Source organism: Nyctibius grandis, chromosome Z (genome assembly GCF_013368605.1).
Source record: "Nyctibius grandis isolate bNycGra1 chromosome Z, bNycGra1.pri, whole genome shotgun sequence".
NCBI lineage: Eukaryota > Metazoa > Chordata > Aves > Nyctibiiformes > Nyctibiidae > Nyctibius > Nyctibius grandis.
In genome coordinates this window covers 60,687,447-60,706,157 of record NC_090695.1, presented here as the reverse complement: position 1 = coordinate 60,706,157, position 18,711 = coordinate 60,687,447, and the positions used below count along the sequence as shown (strand labels likewise).

General features: G+C 43.4%; 1 protein-coding gene across 4 annotated transcripts in view; it reads right to left on the bottom strand.

The window, feature by feature from the left end:
- Nucleotides 1–18,711, bottom strand: part of ZNF462 (zinc finger protein 462) — a 98,418-nt gene that overhangs the window by 43,514 nt on the left and 36,193 nt on the right. For 3 of the 4 annotated variants that reach the window (XM_068423838.1, XM_068423837.1, XM_068423840.1), the window contains exons 2-6: nt 13,645–13,896; nt 7,550–13,038; nt 6,453–6,617; nt 4,544–4,818; nt 1,271–1,389 (exon numbers count right to left, since the gene is read on the bottom strand). In XM_068423838.1, coding sequence (XP_068279939.1) covers nt 1,271–1,389; nt 4,544–4,818; nt 6,453–6,617; nt 7,550–13,038; nt 13,645–13,864 — 6,268 coding nt within the window. In that variant the 5' untranslated portion in view covers nt 13,865–13,896. The remainder of the gene's footprint in view (nt 1–1,270; nt 1,390–4,543; nt 4,819–6,452; nt 6,618–7,549; nt 13,039–13,644; nt 13,897–18,711) is intronic. The other variant, XM_068423839.1, reaches the window with a different exon arrangement.

Sequence of the window (18,711 nt, the reverse complement as noted above, 5' to 3'; positions counted from 1 at the left end):
CGTGGTCCCATACAAAAGGAGGCTGGCAAAGTTAAGCTAATCCACAACACCCATCCAAGTACAGAAAAGGGTCCTGGCACAAGCTCTGCGAAATCCGAAATCAATACAGGAAATGAAGTACAAGTGACCATCAATCCCTCCTACATTTTTGTAGATGAAAAGTGCCTTTGGATCAATGTTGACAAATAACTTTTTTTTAATCAGCAGACAGCTATAAATTCCTCCTGCCTTTTCTCCCCATTTTCCCATCTTCCTCCTCCACCCCAACCTGAGTATACGGCATAGTGTAAACAAATAATAAAGAAAGGAACATACTTCTAGCCCTTTTGTTATCTGTTCCAGGAGTTTCTATGTGCAAGTTTTAACAACTGGGCCAATCTGCAGTTTTTTAGATCGGTCAATATTCTGTTATTTGCATTAGAGTGCATGTTTGGACTGTGGTTTGAGGGTTGTTTTTTTGTCCTTTTAACCATAAAGATACAACTGTAGCCAAGAGAGCCAGTGGTTTTTTACTCCAGTCTTCTGATAACCTTTCTATGCATGATGCATGACGGTGCCAAGCCTAGGGCCAAGGAATAAACATGAGGAAATTCTGAGTCTTGCACTTTTTAATAATCAAAGGTGTAACACTTTGAGGTGACCTATCCTGTATGACACATCACCTTCCCAATTCCTGTTCATCAGAAGCATGTCTGCTTGCTTGCTTGTATGGATTCCATACTGCAATACAGAGATTTGAAGACAAATTTCCATGCATGATAATGGAATTGTGCCGTTCTCAGTCTGCTGCATGCAGACCTGACTCCCAAAGTTTGTAGTGTTTGGTTTTAACATGAAAGCCAGTGTAAGACTCTACCAAAACCAAGGTGCAACCCGCAATCCTTTTCCCAGAGTCACCTACAGTACAAACATAAATACAAACATAGCAGAGCAAAGCTTACTACAAATCTGTTAAGACACCAATGGTATAAATGGACTGATTAAATTCTCTTGGAAACAAGCAGAAATAATAAGAAAAAAAAATCATTCATATAGAAGAAAATAGAAGAAAAGGAACAAGTTATTGAAGTACTCATCACTGTTTTAAAGTCTTGTCCTTCCAAAAACATTATCCAACAGGTTCACAGGCTGGCCAATCCTGACTTGCCTTTGAAAATCTTACCCAAATTTGGTGACAAAACACGTGATTCAAACCAGCATCTCTGATCAGCAACAAGAACACATGGGCCATTTCAGCAGCTGCACTGCAAAACTGAGAGAGAAAACTTACCAGCATGAGCCTTGAGTATATGGGTTTTCAGGCGGCTATTGTAAGAGGACTTGAATGGGCAGAGTTTGCAACGGAACGGCTTATGGTGTCCATGATGGGTCTGCATATGACGATCCAGACTTGAAAAGAGAAAGACAGAAAAAGGAAGCACAAAAGAGTATAGATCATTTCAACTATCCTTTCAGATGCAAAGCAAAATACTTAACAGCAATAATAAATTAAATAAGATGCAGACCAGGCTCAACTATCCTTTCTCATACTCTCTCTTAAAATTCAATAGGTCTGCTTACAGAATAAAGTAGAACCTAATCTGAGGAAAAGGAGCAGAGCTGACATCAATTCTGTTATGCAGAAAGCAAGCCACTTAAATAAACTTACAGGGCAAAATCACTATAAATTAAATTATACCCGATCCAGAGTTAAAGGACCAGCTCAAGAAACAAGAAACAAGACAAGAACAGTAAAATTATCACTACAGAATTTTTCTCCTGGCAAACATTTTTGTGAAAATACCCCCCCTTTTGTCCTGTTGATGAAGGGGATGGGGAGGGGGGAAGTATTTTTGACCAGCTTTACTGAGGAAGCCTTCTTTTGGTTACAGCAGCAAAAGCAGATTAGAGATCCTGCTCTGGGGAGGGTGCCAGGAGGCTGCAGTTGATGAGTTCCAGGATTAAAAAGCAGCAGGGTTTCAGAAGTAACAGTGTGGGAGATTCTGCATGAAGCTCAACAAGAGAAGAACGGGTGGCAAAGACCAGCCTCTGCTTTCTTCAGGGAAACTGGAAGTTACCGACAGCCTGAATACTGAGGGGTGAATAGAACCTGCTCTCTCTCCAGAGTTTCTCGTAACAGCTCAGTACAGTTTGGAAGGGAAAAAAGGATATTTTCCACATTTTCTAACAGAAGACCAAATTCATTCTATCTGAGTGAGTCCTGCAGAGCTCTGCAGTTCCTACACTGTGGCTGACAGCCATGAATTCACAGTCTCCAGGTGGCAGGCAGGTAGCTTCAGCTCCGGTTGTAAACATTTCCAGTACAGCATCTTCTGTAGACACATTCATGCCCTGTGATCTACTCTTAGTTTGAGTCGTCTTATGCATGGTAATGCAACAACAATGGGGCAGATACAGCACACAGGAGGAGTGGTGATTTACCAAAACTGCCCCACACCTGCCATCTTAATTCTAGATGTATTTCAGGCTTATTTGCTGTTTTTTTCCTAAATTGTCGTGTTCTTTTTTTTACTGAATATCAACACATAGATCAAGTGGCGGTTGTTCCATCCCTCTCACGCTACACAAGATTGTTATGGGATCTTTAGTCCCACACTGACAAGAGCTTGAACCAGAAAATCCCTGTTTATGAGAGCTAACACTGACATCTGTGCATTCAAAAATCTGATGACAGCAAAAAAATAGAAAATGAACTTATTTCTCCTCTCAGGGCCACTTCATACAAATACAATCTAATAGAAATCCAGGATGGAGTTTGTGGCAAGATAAAATGTACAGCTTTTCCAGAGAAAAGGAAAAAAGTATCCTAAATGAATAAGACATTGAACACTTGCAGTGAATACTTTATAGACAAAATTTGTTTTAAATAGCTGACACGGAAGGGGCTTACTTAACAATTAAAGCAAACTGCCGAAGATGTACAAAATACATATCAAGCTATTTTAAATATATACCTTAAGGTATTCTACACAGTAATAATTAAAACTATATTCACAACCACATACTTTGCCAGCAAAATTCTTCCAAAGGGAGGTTTTTAAGTTTTGGTCAGATTTGGGAGAACAGTGGGCTGTTTAAAATTTTGGTTTGTTTCTTTCTTTCACAGACTTTATCTCCCAAGAGAGTAACTGCATCAGAAATGAAAATAAAAGATGAAGCAAACAACTTCAACAACAGCAACAACACCTATTATCAACTTAGGTAATACCTGTAGAGTTCTTCCCTGCCATCCACCAGTTTTCTGACTTACCCGTCCTTCTACTTGTAGGACATGACTCTATTCACTTCCTAGGTAGGAAACAGAGTGACCAGAGACCAAACTCAACACAAGTCTGATTTTGGAAGCAAACCGGTTTACTAGGCGTTGTGTAAGCTATGTGAGGTAGGGGCGTCCCCCACTGTCAGCCCTGGCAGAGCAGGGTGGGATACACCCAGTAGTACCCATCCTTCCCCCAGTCCCTTTCTCACTGTTGGTTACTCAATCTCATGGACCTTTCCAACACGGCAGATCAAACTGTGGCATCAATTTGCAATACTGTGCCACTAGCAGAAATCTTGCTTTTTAACATAAAGACTTTAAAAATGCTTTTTATCATGCTTTCTCTCCCACATGCATTTGATTGCAAAACAGTGACATCATCAAATTTAAGAGCACTACTGACAGTGCTATGAATGCCTACATCAAATGAGCACCTGGATCTCTATTCTTCTGTTAAAATGGTAAATAAGCAGCTCTCCCCAGAAATTAGAGAAAACATGTACCTGTGAGTCAGTTCAAGATGCCAGTGGAAAATATCCCACAAACCCCTTTTTTGGGGGGCATGCCATATACATATGATTATGACTACAATTTTTTTAAAAACTATCCAGCTTAAGGCAAAGTCAACCTTAGGGAAACAAATCATAAGAAATGTGACTATTAATGATGACTATGTATTTTTCACATGCTACATCAGACAAGGAAACAGGCTGAGGGAGTCACTAGTATACCACACTGGTGTGAACTTCAAGTATTTGTAGACTGAAGTTGCATATCATAATTAAGAAAAGAAACAAATCTAATTTTAAGGTAAGTTTATGACAGTTACTTAACATTAGAAACAAAAACTCAATCATCAAAGAGTTGTAGTAATTATAAACAAGGTAGCTATTTGCAGCAGAAGTTCCTTATAGATGGAAGATTAACAGGGAAAATACTTTTCTCTCCTCTTCTTGGCTTAATAAGTCTCATGCATTTGACAAGGTTGCATAAGTGGTGGGTTTCACTGTTCACCTACTGAAAGAAGTCTTATTCTTTTGCTTGCATGCTTTTCCCCTACAGGCGAAAAAAGGGCTTAAATAAATTCAAGAAGATATAAAGATGAGACCTTTTATAAATAGCCACTCATAATGGCCAAAGATCTTGCAGCATGGAAAATACCTAAACGCTGAGAAAAGTGTTGCTCAAGATCAAGTTGAGTGCACTCTTCTTCAATGTCAACCTACAAAGCAGTAGTGCTAGTTTGTGCTTCTTTTGAAAACAAAAATAAAAGCCACAACTTACTTGTGCCTGAAAGCAGAGACAAAGGAGCAATACTGGCAGCTGTACTTGTCTTCCCGGGTAAACATGGCCAGTGCCAAGTGACTCCTCTCGTGAGATCGCAGACCCTGCATAGACATCAAAACCCGGTCACACTGGCTGCAGTGGTAGCCCCCAGGCCTGGTTTCATCTTCCAAGGATGCTCCAGATTCAGCTTCTGTAAATTCCACAATGCCAGGGTCTTTGGCTCCCTCACAACCCTCCATCAAAGTTGTATTTGAAGAATCTTCAGCTTCCTGCTAAAAAACACATACCCCCCCAAAGCCATCAATTCTCTCTCCCTTCTGCCTCTCAGTCTTTCCCATGTGTTCATTATAATGCCTACGTTTCCCACTGCATGATTTTTCTAAATATATCCCTACACAAACTCCACATCAATGGCTTTCTGAAAAAAGAGCCTACTCTTGGGAGGGAAAAACGTAATTATATCTATTATATACCTACATGCACATGTAAAAAAAGAATCACTCCTTGATCAAATTTGTGTCAGATAATGCAAAAAGACATGAAACCGAATCAACTACCTTTCAATATTCTTGATATGGATCTTCTGAACTTGATCAGATAAACATTAGTAAGGTATAGAGCAAGTTCATCTTAGTTTACTTTGCTCTAGCTTCCAGTGTCTACTCTGCAGACCAAATCAGTAGTCTAGCCTGCAGTAGACTTGTCCATCACTGTCAAACTTACAAGCAAGAAGCCGGTACTCTAAGACCCTAGAATCCTCTCTAAAAATAAAAAGCAAACAGAAAAAGTCTTTTTTTAATTCCCTTTCCTAACTTTCCTTTCCTTTCCCTCTTCTAGCCAGAGCATGCATTTTTGCAGCAACTTTAATAACCTATAAAAGTATTTCTATTCCATTCTTTTGGCCATAGATTTCTGCTTTTGTTCTCTGCTGCAAAATTTCTATTTTCTCAAAAGAAAGCATTGACCCTACATAAACTTCACTTGAGAAGCAGGGAGAAGAGGAAATGGTCTGTTAGGAGGGAAGCATCTGAATCTGTCACTAATACTAAGTAAGGTAAAGAAGGTCAGTGGTACGGCAATGAAAGCTCTCTCAGGTAGCATGAGTTAAACTAGGAAGGACTTGGCTTCCTCACAACAAGCAGATTAACTTCACGAAAGAAGCACCCTTAGTCAGGCACCGAGTCCTACAGCAGGAGTCTTTGCCGAGAGCTCACTGAAGCATGTGGAGGAATACGCAGCTAGTTCCCACAGCCTTGTTGGACTTTCACTGCCCCTGCCGATATCCTGGAAATCAGGCTGTGGAGCATGGCCTATCCTTGGTGATGTCCTAGAAAGCATTCCCTTTCACAGGGAGAAAGGAACAACACATTTACACGTAATCACCTGAATGGGACCATTGGCTCAGCTGGCCACTGAATGTTTTGTTTGGAGCCAGTGTGCAAATTTCACGTGGAAAGGTGTACCACAAGCCACTTCACACATCTGCATGTGCATGTTTCTTAAAAAAACAAAAATTAAAAGAAAAAAGAAAAAAAGAAAACAAGCAGCTCTTTTAGGGCTTAACTAAGCAGAAAAGTAGCCCAGAATAGCTGAGAGAAAGCCTCCTGCTCATAAAACAAGTCTTTCGGTCATCAACGACATCAACTCCTTTGTGGCTGAGAAGAAATGAGAGTTAAATAGTCTTCATGACCCTGGATCAAGAGTGGAAAAAAGTTAAAACATCTTAAAATAAACCAAATGTACTTCAGAAGCTTAGCGTTAGATTAAAACATCATGCTGAACTGGAATACCCAGTTCAAAACCCATTCAACTTCACAAGAGCCCTCCACAGGTTTTCAACAAGTTCTTTATTTTAAACAATGCAAGAAGTTGCAGTCACCTTCAGCCACCTTTTTAAAATTCTTACCTTTACTGTAGCTGACACCGAAGAGACATTCCCATACTGGACATGCTTGCGGAGGTGATTACAGATGGCTCGAAGTGTTGGATGGACTTCCACGCAAAATTTGCATTTGTAGCCAACCACCTTCCTCTCCTTAAGTTTTGAAACATCTTCCAAGTGTCCAAAAGCCTGTTTGAGTACACAAGCATAAATCACTGAAGTATGCTTTCTTATCTCATTTTTAGGAACACAGACCAGATTTTACACCTGAAGGGAAATCATGCTTGATGTACACACATCCTGTTTTGCAGAACTGCAAGGTCAATTTTTGTTGACATCTATTAATGCCTCCAGAATAACTGGACAAGACATCTGTGCAGGAGAAACCTCCAGTTTCTGCAGAACAGTGGTCCTCTAGAAGACCATTTAGTTTGGCCTGAAACTGTGCTCTTTCATTACACCAAAACTTCCCCAATAGCCAAGTAGAGTTTTTCCACAGCAAGTACATTTCAAACTGAAGCAGAAGGACAGGGGTAAGCAGGCAAGAAAAGGAGCACAATTTCATCTTCTGGTTATGAAGCACTTGCCCAAGGCTTCAGTCACCAGATAGATTCATGTCATGTTAGTATCGAGTGCTTAATCAGAAAAAGTACTGAGAGAGAGAGAGAGAAGGCTGAGAAGGAAAGTGATTTGTTATTCACAGGTACATTGATGAGGGGGACATTTTGTAAAGAATCCGCAACAAAGTACATGGCAGTCTCACCACAAAAGAACAAGTAACTGTCAGATACAGATGGCCTTCCAGAAGGGTGGGAGGAAGGAAAGAAGATAAAGAAAATACTGAAGGAAGCAGTAGGAAGAAGCAGGGCTTCCTACAAAACCTAGGGAGGGGCAGAGGATGGATGAGGAAATTAACACAGAATGTGTAATTGACTTATGGAGCTCACTGGCACTCTGACTCATTCATTAGCCTGTAGTCATTTGGCTGTCAAAGAGAACATGCAAGTGGACATTACCAACAGGCGGTCTCCTGGGGTGCAGAAAGAAGGGTAGTGTTTTTGCTTCTCTCCCCTGGCAGGGAGCGGGGAGCAGGGAAAGCAACCAAACACACAAATCCTTACCCTCTCTTGTTTGAAATCTGCAAAAGCACCATCTGCATATTTCTGCTTGCTCAAAAGCTGCTTCCTCCTCTCTTGACGTTTGGCACGCTTCTGGAATTCCTCGTTGTGACCATTCAAGTGTGCGGTCAGCTCTGCTGTGCTATGCAATTTCGTATCACAGTGCTTGCACTGGTAGACAGGGTTCTGAGAGCGGGTGCCGCTTCCCAGTATGGTAAAGTCCCTCTTCAAATCCTTGCTGTGGTGGTCGGTGTAATGCATGCACAGCAGCTCTGCTGTGCTGAAGGACAGCTTGAAACATTTAATGCACCTGAAGGGAAGCCACTCAATTTCCTGAGCCTCAGCCTCCACCTCAGGCTTTTCAAAGTCATTCCCCTCCTCGGTGGGAGTTGGCTTTTCATGCTCATCCGCATATACGGCAGTGAAGTAACCCCCCAGCTTGCTTGCATGCTGCTTCTTAGGGAAAACACCAGGGTGACGCTTCATGTAGTGAGACACAATACCCTTTTTGCTGAAGGACTGGAAGGAACAAAGTGAGCATTTCTTCTTCTCTACAGCTCTCCTCAGCTCCTCACTTAACTGAGGAGTGTCATCCTTGGGAGGAGATGGAATGATCACTTTATTGGGTTTGTCGCTTACTGTCCTGGAGGCTGCTAAGCAGTGAGTGTAGTAAGCATCAATATCATGTCTTTTCTGGTAGTGTGCTGCAAGCCCTTTGCGGATAGGGTTGGTGTATGAACACAAAGCACATTTGAAGAGGTTGTTCTTGCCCTCTGGCTGTGCCCGGACGTTGTTATGTTTGATGCGGTAGTGTCTAGCTATCCCCTTCCGAGTAGAACAAAAGTATTTGCAGAGCTGACACCGGAAAACTGTGTGAGACACTAAATGAGAACTGGAGAAATGAGGTGCTGGCAGAGAGACTTCTCCAACATCCTCAGCAGCAATTTCTGGGGAGGCCTTGATTTCAGTCACCATGTCTGGCTCCACTGAGGCAGACACCTTTGGTGGTGACTGGGCAAAAACATCAAATTCAGGTTGATTGTGGTATTTCTCATAGTGAATTTTCAGCTTCTCAAGTGTTCCATGGGTGTAAGGGCAGAGTTTGCACCGATAAGCACCATAGCCTTGCTTGAAAATCCTACTTGTCTCTTCCACGTCATTCTGAGCAATATCATTTGACTGCTCCACATCATGCACAAAGTCTTCAGCAGTGACCTTTATTGATGGGTGCCGTTTCTGGTAGTGTGTGAGAACGCCATGAATACGTGTATTAATGTATGGGCAATGTCTACACTTATATACAGCCCCTGGGTTAATGTCTATATCCTGAGCAAAGTCCGCAGCTTTCACTTTCATGCCAGGATGCTTTTTGCCATAATGTGTCAGAAGACCATGCAAGTTGTTGTACTCAGATTGGCAAACCGTACACTGATATGGAGTGGAGGAGATGGCAGGGTTTGCAGAAGCCAGCTGGACAGTTTTTTCCTGGGCAAGGCTGGGATCCTCTGCACACTCTGCACCCTGATCCATCTGTGATGTTATCTGGTCTTCAGAATCCATCCTGGCCCCAGCTTCATCAGGCTGCGGGATGGATTTCTCAGCAGCATCTTTCTCCTTAATGATATCTAACAACACAGATTCATCTCCGTTCATGGCCCATGGGTGAAATGCTTGGTAGTGATTAGTAATATCCCAAATGGAAGATGCTTCAAAAATGCAGTCTCTGCATTTATAGGTCTTCATTTCTGTTGGCATCACTAGGGCAGGAGGGGAAGGATCGGGACCTGCCCAGAGTTTAGTTGCCATATATGTATAGTCAACATAATGCTCGGGATGTCTCCTTTGGTAATGCACAAGCAAACCACTTGGCTCTGTGTGTGAATAAATGCACCATTCACAGTGATAACCAGCTTCTATCAAGCCATCCAGAAATGCCCATCTCAGAATGGATGTGACTGTGGCCTTCAGATTCGGGTGGTCTTTCTTAATATGCTTCCTCAGTGCATAGAAGTAAGGTGATGTGTAGCTACACTGCCTGCATTTAAGGGCTCTCAGCTTTGACTTGTCCCGTTCAGTGCTGGAGGTGTGAGCAGGCACACTAACAGTCGATTTCTTCTGGCTGCGATCGCAAAGGCTTCTAATGGTGGCTGTATGCTGCCTAATCACATCTGCGTTAGCTTTGAAGTCACGATGCTTCTTTTGATAATGAATGAGCACGCCTTTCACGGTCCGATTTCCATAATCACAGTGTTGGCAGAAGAACATTTCATTCTCAGGAGGATTCACAGAGGTGTCAGATCCACCCCGGCTCAACTGCTGCATTGACACTGGTGGCCTCTGAATACCAGGTGGCAACTCACCAGTCCTCATCATCGCTGCGGTGGGGGGTGCCTGTCTGATATATTTGGCAGTGACCTTTATCTCTGGGTGCCTTTTCTGGTAGTGGACAAGCACTCCCACAACTGAGCGGTTGCTGTATGAACAGTGTTTGCAATAGTAGAGTTCGGTAGCGAGGTCTGGGGGTGGTGGTGGGGGAGGTGGAGGTTGAGAAGCCAAGTTGGACAACTTTGGGGAGACAGGCGTCCCCAACTCAAAAGACATCTGAGCCAGGGCAGAGCCCCTGTCAACAGAGACTACACGCATGGTCTTCTGAATTCTGAAATAAGATGCTTTTTCTTCAGGGTGCTTTTTCTGGTAATGCACCAGAACTGAATGCATGTTAGGGCTTGCAAATGAACACACATCACAGTCATAAACAACCACAGTATTGACTGAGGGTTCCTTCTGATTTTCACATTCAGGACTAAAACTCTTGGCGGCACTTTTGTTGAAACCAGCTGGCACACCAGCCCCGCGAGCCACAGGGGTGGAGGTTGCCATAGTTTTAGGAGCAGAATTCAAGATCTCTCTCAGTGTCTGAGACTCTGTGTTCAGCCCTTCTTGCTGCTCAACAACATAGCTCGAAAATATCATTGCATTGTTAATTTTCACTGTGGGATGCATTCTTTGGTAATGTGGCATCAGGCTTCTAACATTCGGGCTTGTATAAGAGCAGAAGCGACAGCGGTAGATCAGATCAGAATGATCAAAGTTCAGTACATTCATAGCTTCAGGGTGATGCTCTCCATAATGCTGCTGCAGGTCTTCAAAGTTTGTGTAGTCAATGTAGCACTCAAGACACCGGTATACTGCGCTGTGATCATTGGGATCCAGGATATACCTAAAACTGAATTTAATATAGGGATGCATTCTCTGGTAGTGGGTGCTAACACTCCTGGCAGATTTGTTGCTGAAATCACAGTGTTTACAATAGTAAAGCCTGCCAGAGTCATTAAACTCTGAATTCTCGTTGTTCTGATCAGTACTATACATGTTTGACTGGCTCCCCAGAACAGAGGCATTAGGGCTCTGATGGTCCTTCATGCTGACAGAAGAGTAAAAGTCTTCCTCATCTTCAGATAAAGTGAGCTCAATCTCTGCTCCATTGGTGGAATTGTAGTCATGCTGCATACTTCTAAAGTTTGTCTCCTTCTGGGAATCATTAGCCTCTCTGCCCCACATTTGCTGGGGTGCGTAAGAACTGGAAACCTCTATCATTGGTTCTGTTTGCTCTTCTTCTCTGTCTAACTCCACTTCTATCTCCACCTCATTGTCCTCCTCCTCTTCCTCATCATCCTCTACATTAATCACAGCATCTTCTTGCTGTTTGTTTTGGTTGATTTTGCTCTGCAGATTGCTCGCTATTTCATCAATTCTAGTTCTCTTTTTCACTGGAGACAGATCTAAAGGGAAGTCATTTGTCACCTTCCGAGGGGCCTTCGCAACAAAGTTATTTTTAGATGAGAGCCCAAGGATGGAGGTCTGGCTCTTCTTCACTGTGCTGGCAGTGGGGTGAGCATCTGCCTCACTCTCTTGTGGTGTGTTTGATTGCAGTCCATCATATTTTGGCAAGTTGTCACAGAATGAATGCTTGTGCTGCTGATGAACTCTGAGGCCCTTCAAAGTTGTGGTGGAATAGTTGCACATTGTGCACTTGTAAGGATGCTGTGAGTGGGGCTGGGGTGACTGCTGTTGTTGCTGTTGCTGCTGTGACTGCACAGATTCCATCATCCCAGCTGACTTCCTGCCATTTATATTTCCACTCTCGTAAGACACTGTGCTGTCATTCAAAGAAGAGGCGATGCTTTCAGTCTGAGAGTTTATAGTGTCCCAGTCTGATGTTGTTCCTGTGTGACATTGCTTGTGGGCACCAAGCTTTAACGAACTCTTGCAGGTGAAAGGGCATTCATCACACTTGTATACAGCTGTCTTCCCAGACAGGTGGATGTTCTCAATGTGACGGGAAATGCTTCGGCGGTGCATCGTCAGGAAAGGGCAAAAAGGACACTGGAACCTGTTCATATACCTTCTAAATGGAATCCCCTTTGTTTCCAATAGTTTGTTGCCATCAGATCCAATCAGCTGCTCTGCAGACATTCCTGAGGTCTGGTGATCCATGGAGTTCAAGCCATTCTCGCTGTCCATTTCATTTAGCTCTTCATCTGAGCTGGAGTCATTTAGCATACTGCTTGTTTCCAGGTCAGCAGAAGAATTAGTCATATCAGCAATTCCATAGCGGGATCTGTCAGTCAAATTAACCATGCCCGAGTTGTGAGGTGACTTAGGCTTCATTTGAGGGTAAGATACAGAAGAAAACTTGGAAGATGTAGAAGAGTTGGGTCTGATAAGGGAATTGCCCATAGAGCCCCTGAAGTTTGAGACATTAGCATTCAACATCTCACGTCCTGTTGTATTCATGGAGATATAATTAGAGTTTGGAGAGGCATTCTGGGCACTCTTACTCTGTACATCAGATGCACTGGTTCCGTCTTGTTGCTGCCTCAGGCTTGACAGTATTTTTACCATGCTGCGGTGCTTCTTCATCATGTGGTCACACCAGCGCTCCCTTCGAGGTGTCTGGTAGCTGCACCATTCACAGCAAAAGTTTCCCCTAGACTTTGTCAGGGGCTTGACCATGGATTCCAAAATGCTCCGCTCCACCACCTCTGCAGGCAGCTCCTTGCAGGGTTCCTGCACTGGCACAGAAGCAGACGTTGATTCAGACATAGCAGCAGCAGCCATAGGAGGAGCTGAACTCTCCTTCAGGTTGTTTTTGTGATACATTTTCTGGTGCTTAATAATCCTCGCACGCCTGGGTGACTTATAGGTGCAGAACTGGCAACTGAAAACTTTGCCAAACCCTTCATACATCATGATGTTGTAATTTAGGGAACTAGCAGCCGGTGGCCCCACTGAGCTCCCCCCAGCCTGTGCTCCATGAACCTTGCGTGTGTGCTCTATGAGGAGGTTTTTGGAACGGAAGTAACGCACACAGAATTTGCACTGGAAGAACTTGCTGGTTGGTTTAGGATTTGGAGCCATGTGCTGACCATAGAAAGTCTGGCTCTGGCTATAGTAACTTCCAGTCCCCATCTGACTTGTTGCATTTTGCCCTAAAATGAGAATTAAGGTATATATGTAAATAAATAAAATCAAATAAAGAGCCTTTTTCTCCACCCACCCTCTACGTATAAGAATGCAACCACATCCTGAACAGATAATAATCACACCAGGATTCCCTCACTTACGTATGGTGAGATCTACATACTTGGCAATGGTCAGAAAAATGACCATTATGCATAGTGTCTACATGTATATGACAGTGGTGTACAGTTTGGGACAGATAATTTCCAAAATAATCTTCTTGGGGAAAAAAGAAAGCTAGTATACTAATGAAGTTGAAAATTTTGAGGTGGTTCACAGTAGCAAAGAACAACCATGAATATTTGAAAACCAAAAAGCAGCATGAAGAAATACATGAAAAGCAGCTGGGAAATAAAATCATCCTCCATGTTTGCATTTACAGAAAAAGTTGCGGTCAGAACCAATACACCTGAAGCTAGCCATCTGCTTTGCTGACATAGCCATAAAGATAATGCGAGTTTTTAAAATCACATTAAAAGTAGAAACTAAAACACACTGAAATAAACCACATGTAAAATAGGGTGTTAGAGTTGAGATCTTAAGAGTTGAGATCAATCTTAAGAGTTGAGATTTACCTGCTATTTCATCTGCAATTGTAAATTCATCCTTTACAGAAGAAAATTCAACCTCAGTCTGGTTGCTAGCATTCATGGAACCAGACCTTGGCTGGCTAGGAGTTTCCTCAGAGACATCGGTTGGCTGCAGAAAAGCAGTGTGAACGTCCTGAATGTGAGCTTTTAAGTCTTCATAAGATGGAGCTCGAAAATCACACCCATCACACTGCAGCACCTCCATGGTTCAGGGATGATCTTTTACATTAGAAAATTCTGCAAGAAAACAGGGGAAGGAAAGAAGAAGAGAGAGATGTTTTACAGCAATGCCATTGTAAGAAATCCTGAAAAATAGGTAATACCAAGCTTATGATGACTCAGTCATTTCCAGAGATTCAGCAAATACTGAGGCATAAAACTCAACCTTTGCTTACCATATTAAGAGGCACCAATTCACATTCATATAAAGTCCTATCTAGGTAGCTCACAAGTTGCTGACTCAACACTACAGTCAACTTTCTGACAAGTGACTATTGATTCAATGGACTTTGTCCTCTTGGCTTTTCCACTGAACAGGACAGGGCTGTTGTTCAGAAATTTGTCTTGTTCAAAGACCACAACCCATATGCTAGAGAAACAGTACATCACTCCCAGTCATGCACTGAAATTTACAATCAGAAGACAGAAGATGACAAAAGACATATTCTGCTTTATGAGACTCACTCTAACCTTCCTGGAAGTTCCCAAGCCCTGCCTGTTTCACTACCATAGATCAAAAGTCTCCACAGGAAGAAACTTGCCTTTCTTCTCAACATCCTATCAGTCCTGATGTTGGTGGAAAACCTAGACGTAACTGCAAGATGAGATGCAGCTACGTGAACCCAAGATAGAATGCTTTGCTCTGCCCTACCTCCACCAAGCTTTGTAGGGGTATCTCCACTCTTTGTTAAAATGTTTACAGTTTCATTTTAGTCTATTCTGGGGACATGACCTTTGTGCATTAGCAGTCTGGGGGATGGAGAGGGCTGGAGGACGAAAGGGACAGCAACGGGAACAGGAGTACTGCAAAAGAGTTACAAAGACTCAGAGACATCATGACTTCCTTGATTGATCCAAAAGCCCTGCATACCTTTAAGTACAAAGCAACATAAGATGTGGTAAGGAAGTATGGTGGTTCACCTTGTGACCAATTAATCCTGCAACAGAGAGTTGTATGTTTCTGCACCACCAGGAAGGAGAGGTGATGCAAAGCATAAACAAGACAAAAGCCTTAGACCCTCCTACCCTGTGCAGTACTTAGGCACAAAAGCAACCTTCCTATGTTAATGCAGGAATTACTTCTTTGAGCTTCCATGTGCAGTGCTGGGAAAGCATGATAAACTGGGCATTTCAGAGGTCCAAGACACAAGGGCAGCCCAAAGCACTGAAAATTCCATGTGTTTATTGTATGTAGAGTATGAAGCTACTTCCACAGCAAGAAGAAAACTCAAAAACATTAGGGCACAAAAACAAGAGAGGGTACTGCATCAGGATTTTATATGAAAGAGTGCTGCTTCTGATAGCCTGCTAAAACAAACTTCTGGCAAGCCAAATTCTGGACAGTCTGAGCACAGAGGCTCTCCACATATTTACCTACAGTACTTGCAGGCTACACTGTGTCCTTTCTCTCCTCCCACTCCCTCCCACCACCAATAAAGAAAATGAACGCTGCACCAGCTTCTTTTCAGCTAACAAAGTTACAATAATCGAGATACTCAAGCTTTTATGTGCAAGCACCAGACCAAATTGTGTGGAAGAGGTTGCTATCTGCTCTGGATCAAATTACAGCAGTGACTGAAGCCCCACCCCACGTCTCCTTTAGCACAGTCCATTAGACCTGAAAACAGATTTTTCCATGGAGCAGCCGACTCCTGCATGTAGAGCACTTCACAGAAAAGCAGATCATCCAGTTTTCACTACCCATCCCCCAAGCTTAGTCCTTTCATCTCAGCCAAACAAGCCACAGCTCTGCTGAATGTGTTTATCACACTTTCAAGAGATATGAGCCCCTGCGTCACTGAAGCTTTAAGACTCACTAAGCTGCCCTAGTCCTCTGAGCTTTGGGAGCAGCCATTTTAGCTCAGACAACTCCTGCACTCAGAGGCTCAGAGCTTCTTGCCTGTGCACAACATGGCCTCACTTATCTCAGCTTCATCTCAAGCACACCAGGCTTTTTCTTTTCCCCTTTTTTTTGTCCTCCTCCTTGGATGACGCTTGAAAAATCAGCATCCCCAGAACATCATCTCCCCTTCTCTTGCAGGACTTCCCCCCCCTCAAGTCATGTCACTGCTCTCCCCCTGCACTGCCCAAGCAGCATCTTCCCTCCCTGAGCAGATCACTCGCAATCTCCTAGGGTTGGTTCCCCTGTCTCATGGATGACAAATGTGACGGTTCGTTCCAGAAACAGAGCATTACAGCATCGAGACACTGGTCCAAGCTGTCCTACAGGCAGAGGCAACACACAGCTCTCCGAGGAGAAGGAGCAGGGGAAGGCAGATGGGGGCCTTCAGCCTGTCCTGTCCCTAGGGAGCTCTCCTGCTTGGCGCAGAAGACACACAACCCCACTCCCCTGCCAGATTCCAAAGTCTAATGACCTTTGTTAATCACCAGCCAGCCTGTCTGCATCAGCAAACCCTGCCAGCAGACACACCCTTCACACAAAGGCTGTAGCTATGCCTTTTAAGAGAGGTTCTCTGAAAGCTCCATTGTGTAGCACAGAGGAAAAACAACACACACATCTCGCTCTTCCCCCCTTAACACCACCACCCCCCCCCCCCCCCTCACCCCGGGAAAGCTTCAGACCCTTTAGAAACACCACCACAAAACGCTTTCAGCTCTTTTGGAAACTTCAGGCCAGCTTACAAAATAGAAAAACAGAAGGGAGAGCAAAACTGAGGTTCTGAAAAAAGATAATCCTGGCAGCTTCAAGAGGCAAAATCCACCACCATCCCCATCTCCAGCAGTCACGATACAGTGATGCTTGGAGAAGGCATCCTTAAGGATGCTGGCTGCTGTCTAGACAGTCTTAAACCAACAGTACCCTTCTGCTAGAAATCAGAAGGAAGAGCTGAGAGATCATTAATAGCTGCTAATTACAAAAACTGATGTAGACTTTCTAATGGGTTCCAGCTTGAATCTCAGCAGAGTCTATACCACAAAGGCAGCACCAAGTCAGAGAAGAGGTTAATCTCACTGCAGCTATGAGGAACAAACATCAGGTACAGCTGAATAGACTTCAATTCGATGTTTTCACCATGCATCACACTGAAAGCAGGATGAAGCATTTTGTAAGGAATTCTTCTCTACCGTTGCCACATTTTTCTTTAAAATTCAGGCATTGCACAAAGAAAACCACAAACTGCTAGTCTGAGCTCATGTATCAAAAGAAACTGAAACACAATGTGTGTCTTCTCTCTTTTGTGTCTGCAGGGGATATGGAACTGAGAAAGACCCACCTACCCACCAGCAAAGACCATTTTCAAGTACAGCTCTTAACACTGGCAAGACACACACCCCAAGCAAAGAGGACAAAGCAAGATTTACACATCTCCATCATGACCAGCTAAGGCAACACATTCCATAATCCTTTAAATTTGCAAACAGCACAGTAAGAAAATTTAGAGGGGAATGGAGGTAGAGTGAGACAGGAGTTACCAAATCCACTAACTCAAAAGCAAAACAGGAAGCCTGGGATAAAAAACCAAAACAACCAAACACAACCACCATAAAATGAATCCATAAATCCCACAAGCCCTCTAACATTTTCACAACCAATCTCTTGAGACCACATTGCCCACAGATGTGACTTCTAAAATACCCTTACTAATGAGATGCTAACCTCACCAAACATTATTAAAATGCCATTGTCTGACTAATTTGCATTTACAACCTCTTCTTAAAATATATGGCTTTAATGCTTAATAAGGTGAAGAGGTATTCACATTTTCCTTATGAGCAAAAAGCTTCCAAAACATTGGGCAAGAGATTCTCAAAGCCACAGTTTTAAAGACCCAAGGTGAAGTCTCAAATTGTCTCCAACATCCTTCTCTACATTCATAAATGTGTGAGAACAAAGACACTAGAGTTCTAGTTTAGTGCATTAGAGTTCTAGGTTTTTTAAAAATCCAAAACAAAAAATAATTGTGCTTGTTGAACAACAGTCATTACAGAATTTGGCAGTAGCCAAAGCAGTACAAATCATTATGCTTAAGTTTGGTTTTAAAGCTTCAAAATACAAAATTAATTGTGAAGCCCAAGGCACTGACCTCAAAATTGAGCTTCTGTGGTTTGACTACCCATCCAGTATATATTGAGATGGAGTCAGCAGAGCTGCAAGAAGTTAAGAATATACACATGCACAACCACAACTGGAAAGGTCAGTCAGACCACACACACTATGTGAACTTCCACCTCAGTATTAGTAACTTTGCATGTAAAACAAAAGAAATCACCAGTTCTCCAAGCCTTCCTCTGGTCAGATAATCAGAGGCATCTTTACCCCTACTTCATACATGCAGGTTGCACACACAGCTTTCGTTTTAGTCTGTGACAAGGTGGAGCTGAAAGAAATTTCTTCACCAAAAGGATTATCAAGCACTGGGACAGGCTGCCCAGGGAAGTGGTTGAGTTACCATCCCTGAAGGTATTTAAAAGACATGTAGATATGGCACTCAGGGACCTGGTTTAGTGGTGGACCTGGCTTTGTTAGGTTTATGGTTAGACTCAATGATCCTAAAGGTCTTTTCCCACCTAAATGGTTCTATGATTCCATGATGTTACACATCCCATCACACCTGCAGAAGCACTGACAAACCCCTTTCAACTAGACAAAGTTCGCCTGGAGATGCAGTGTGTGTCAGGGCCCAGAGGAGCACCCGCAGGCCTCGCGCTTCCTCAACAGCCCTCCTGGGGCTCCCCCACAGCTCAGGACCCCATTTCCACCCCCTGGCACCATCAACCCTCACCTCAGCAATGCCACAGCAGGGCTGGCCTCCAGCTCTCCACAGCCCTGCCCCAGGCCCCGCCGAGCCAGGCCTATCGCCCACCTGGGCC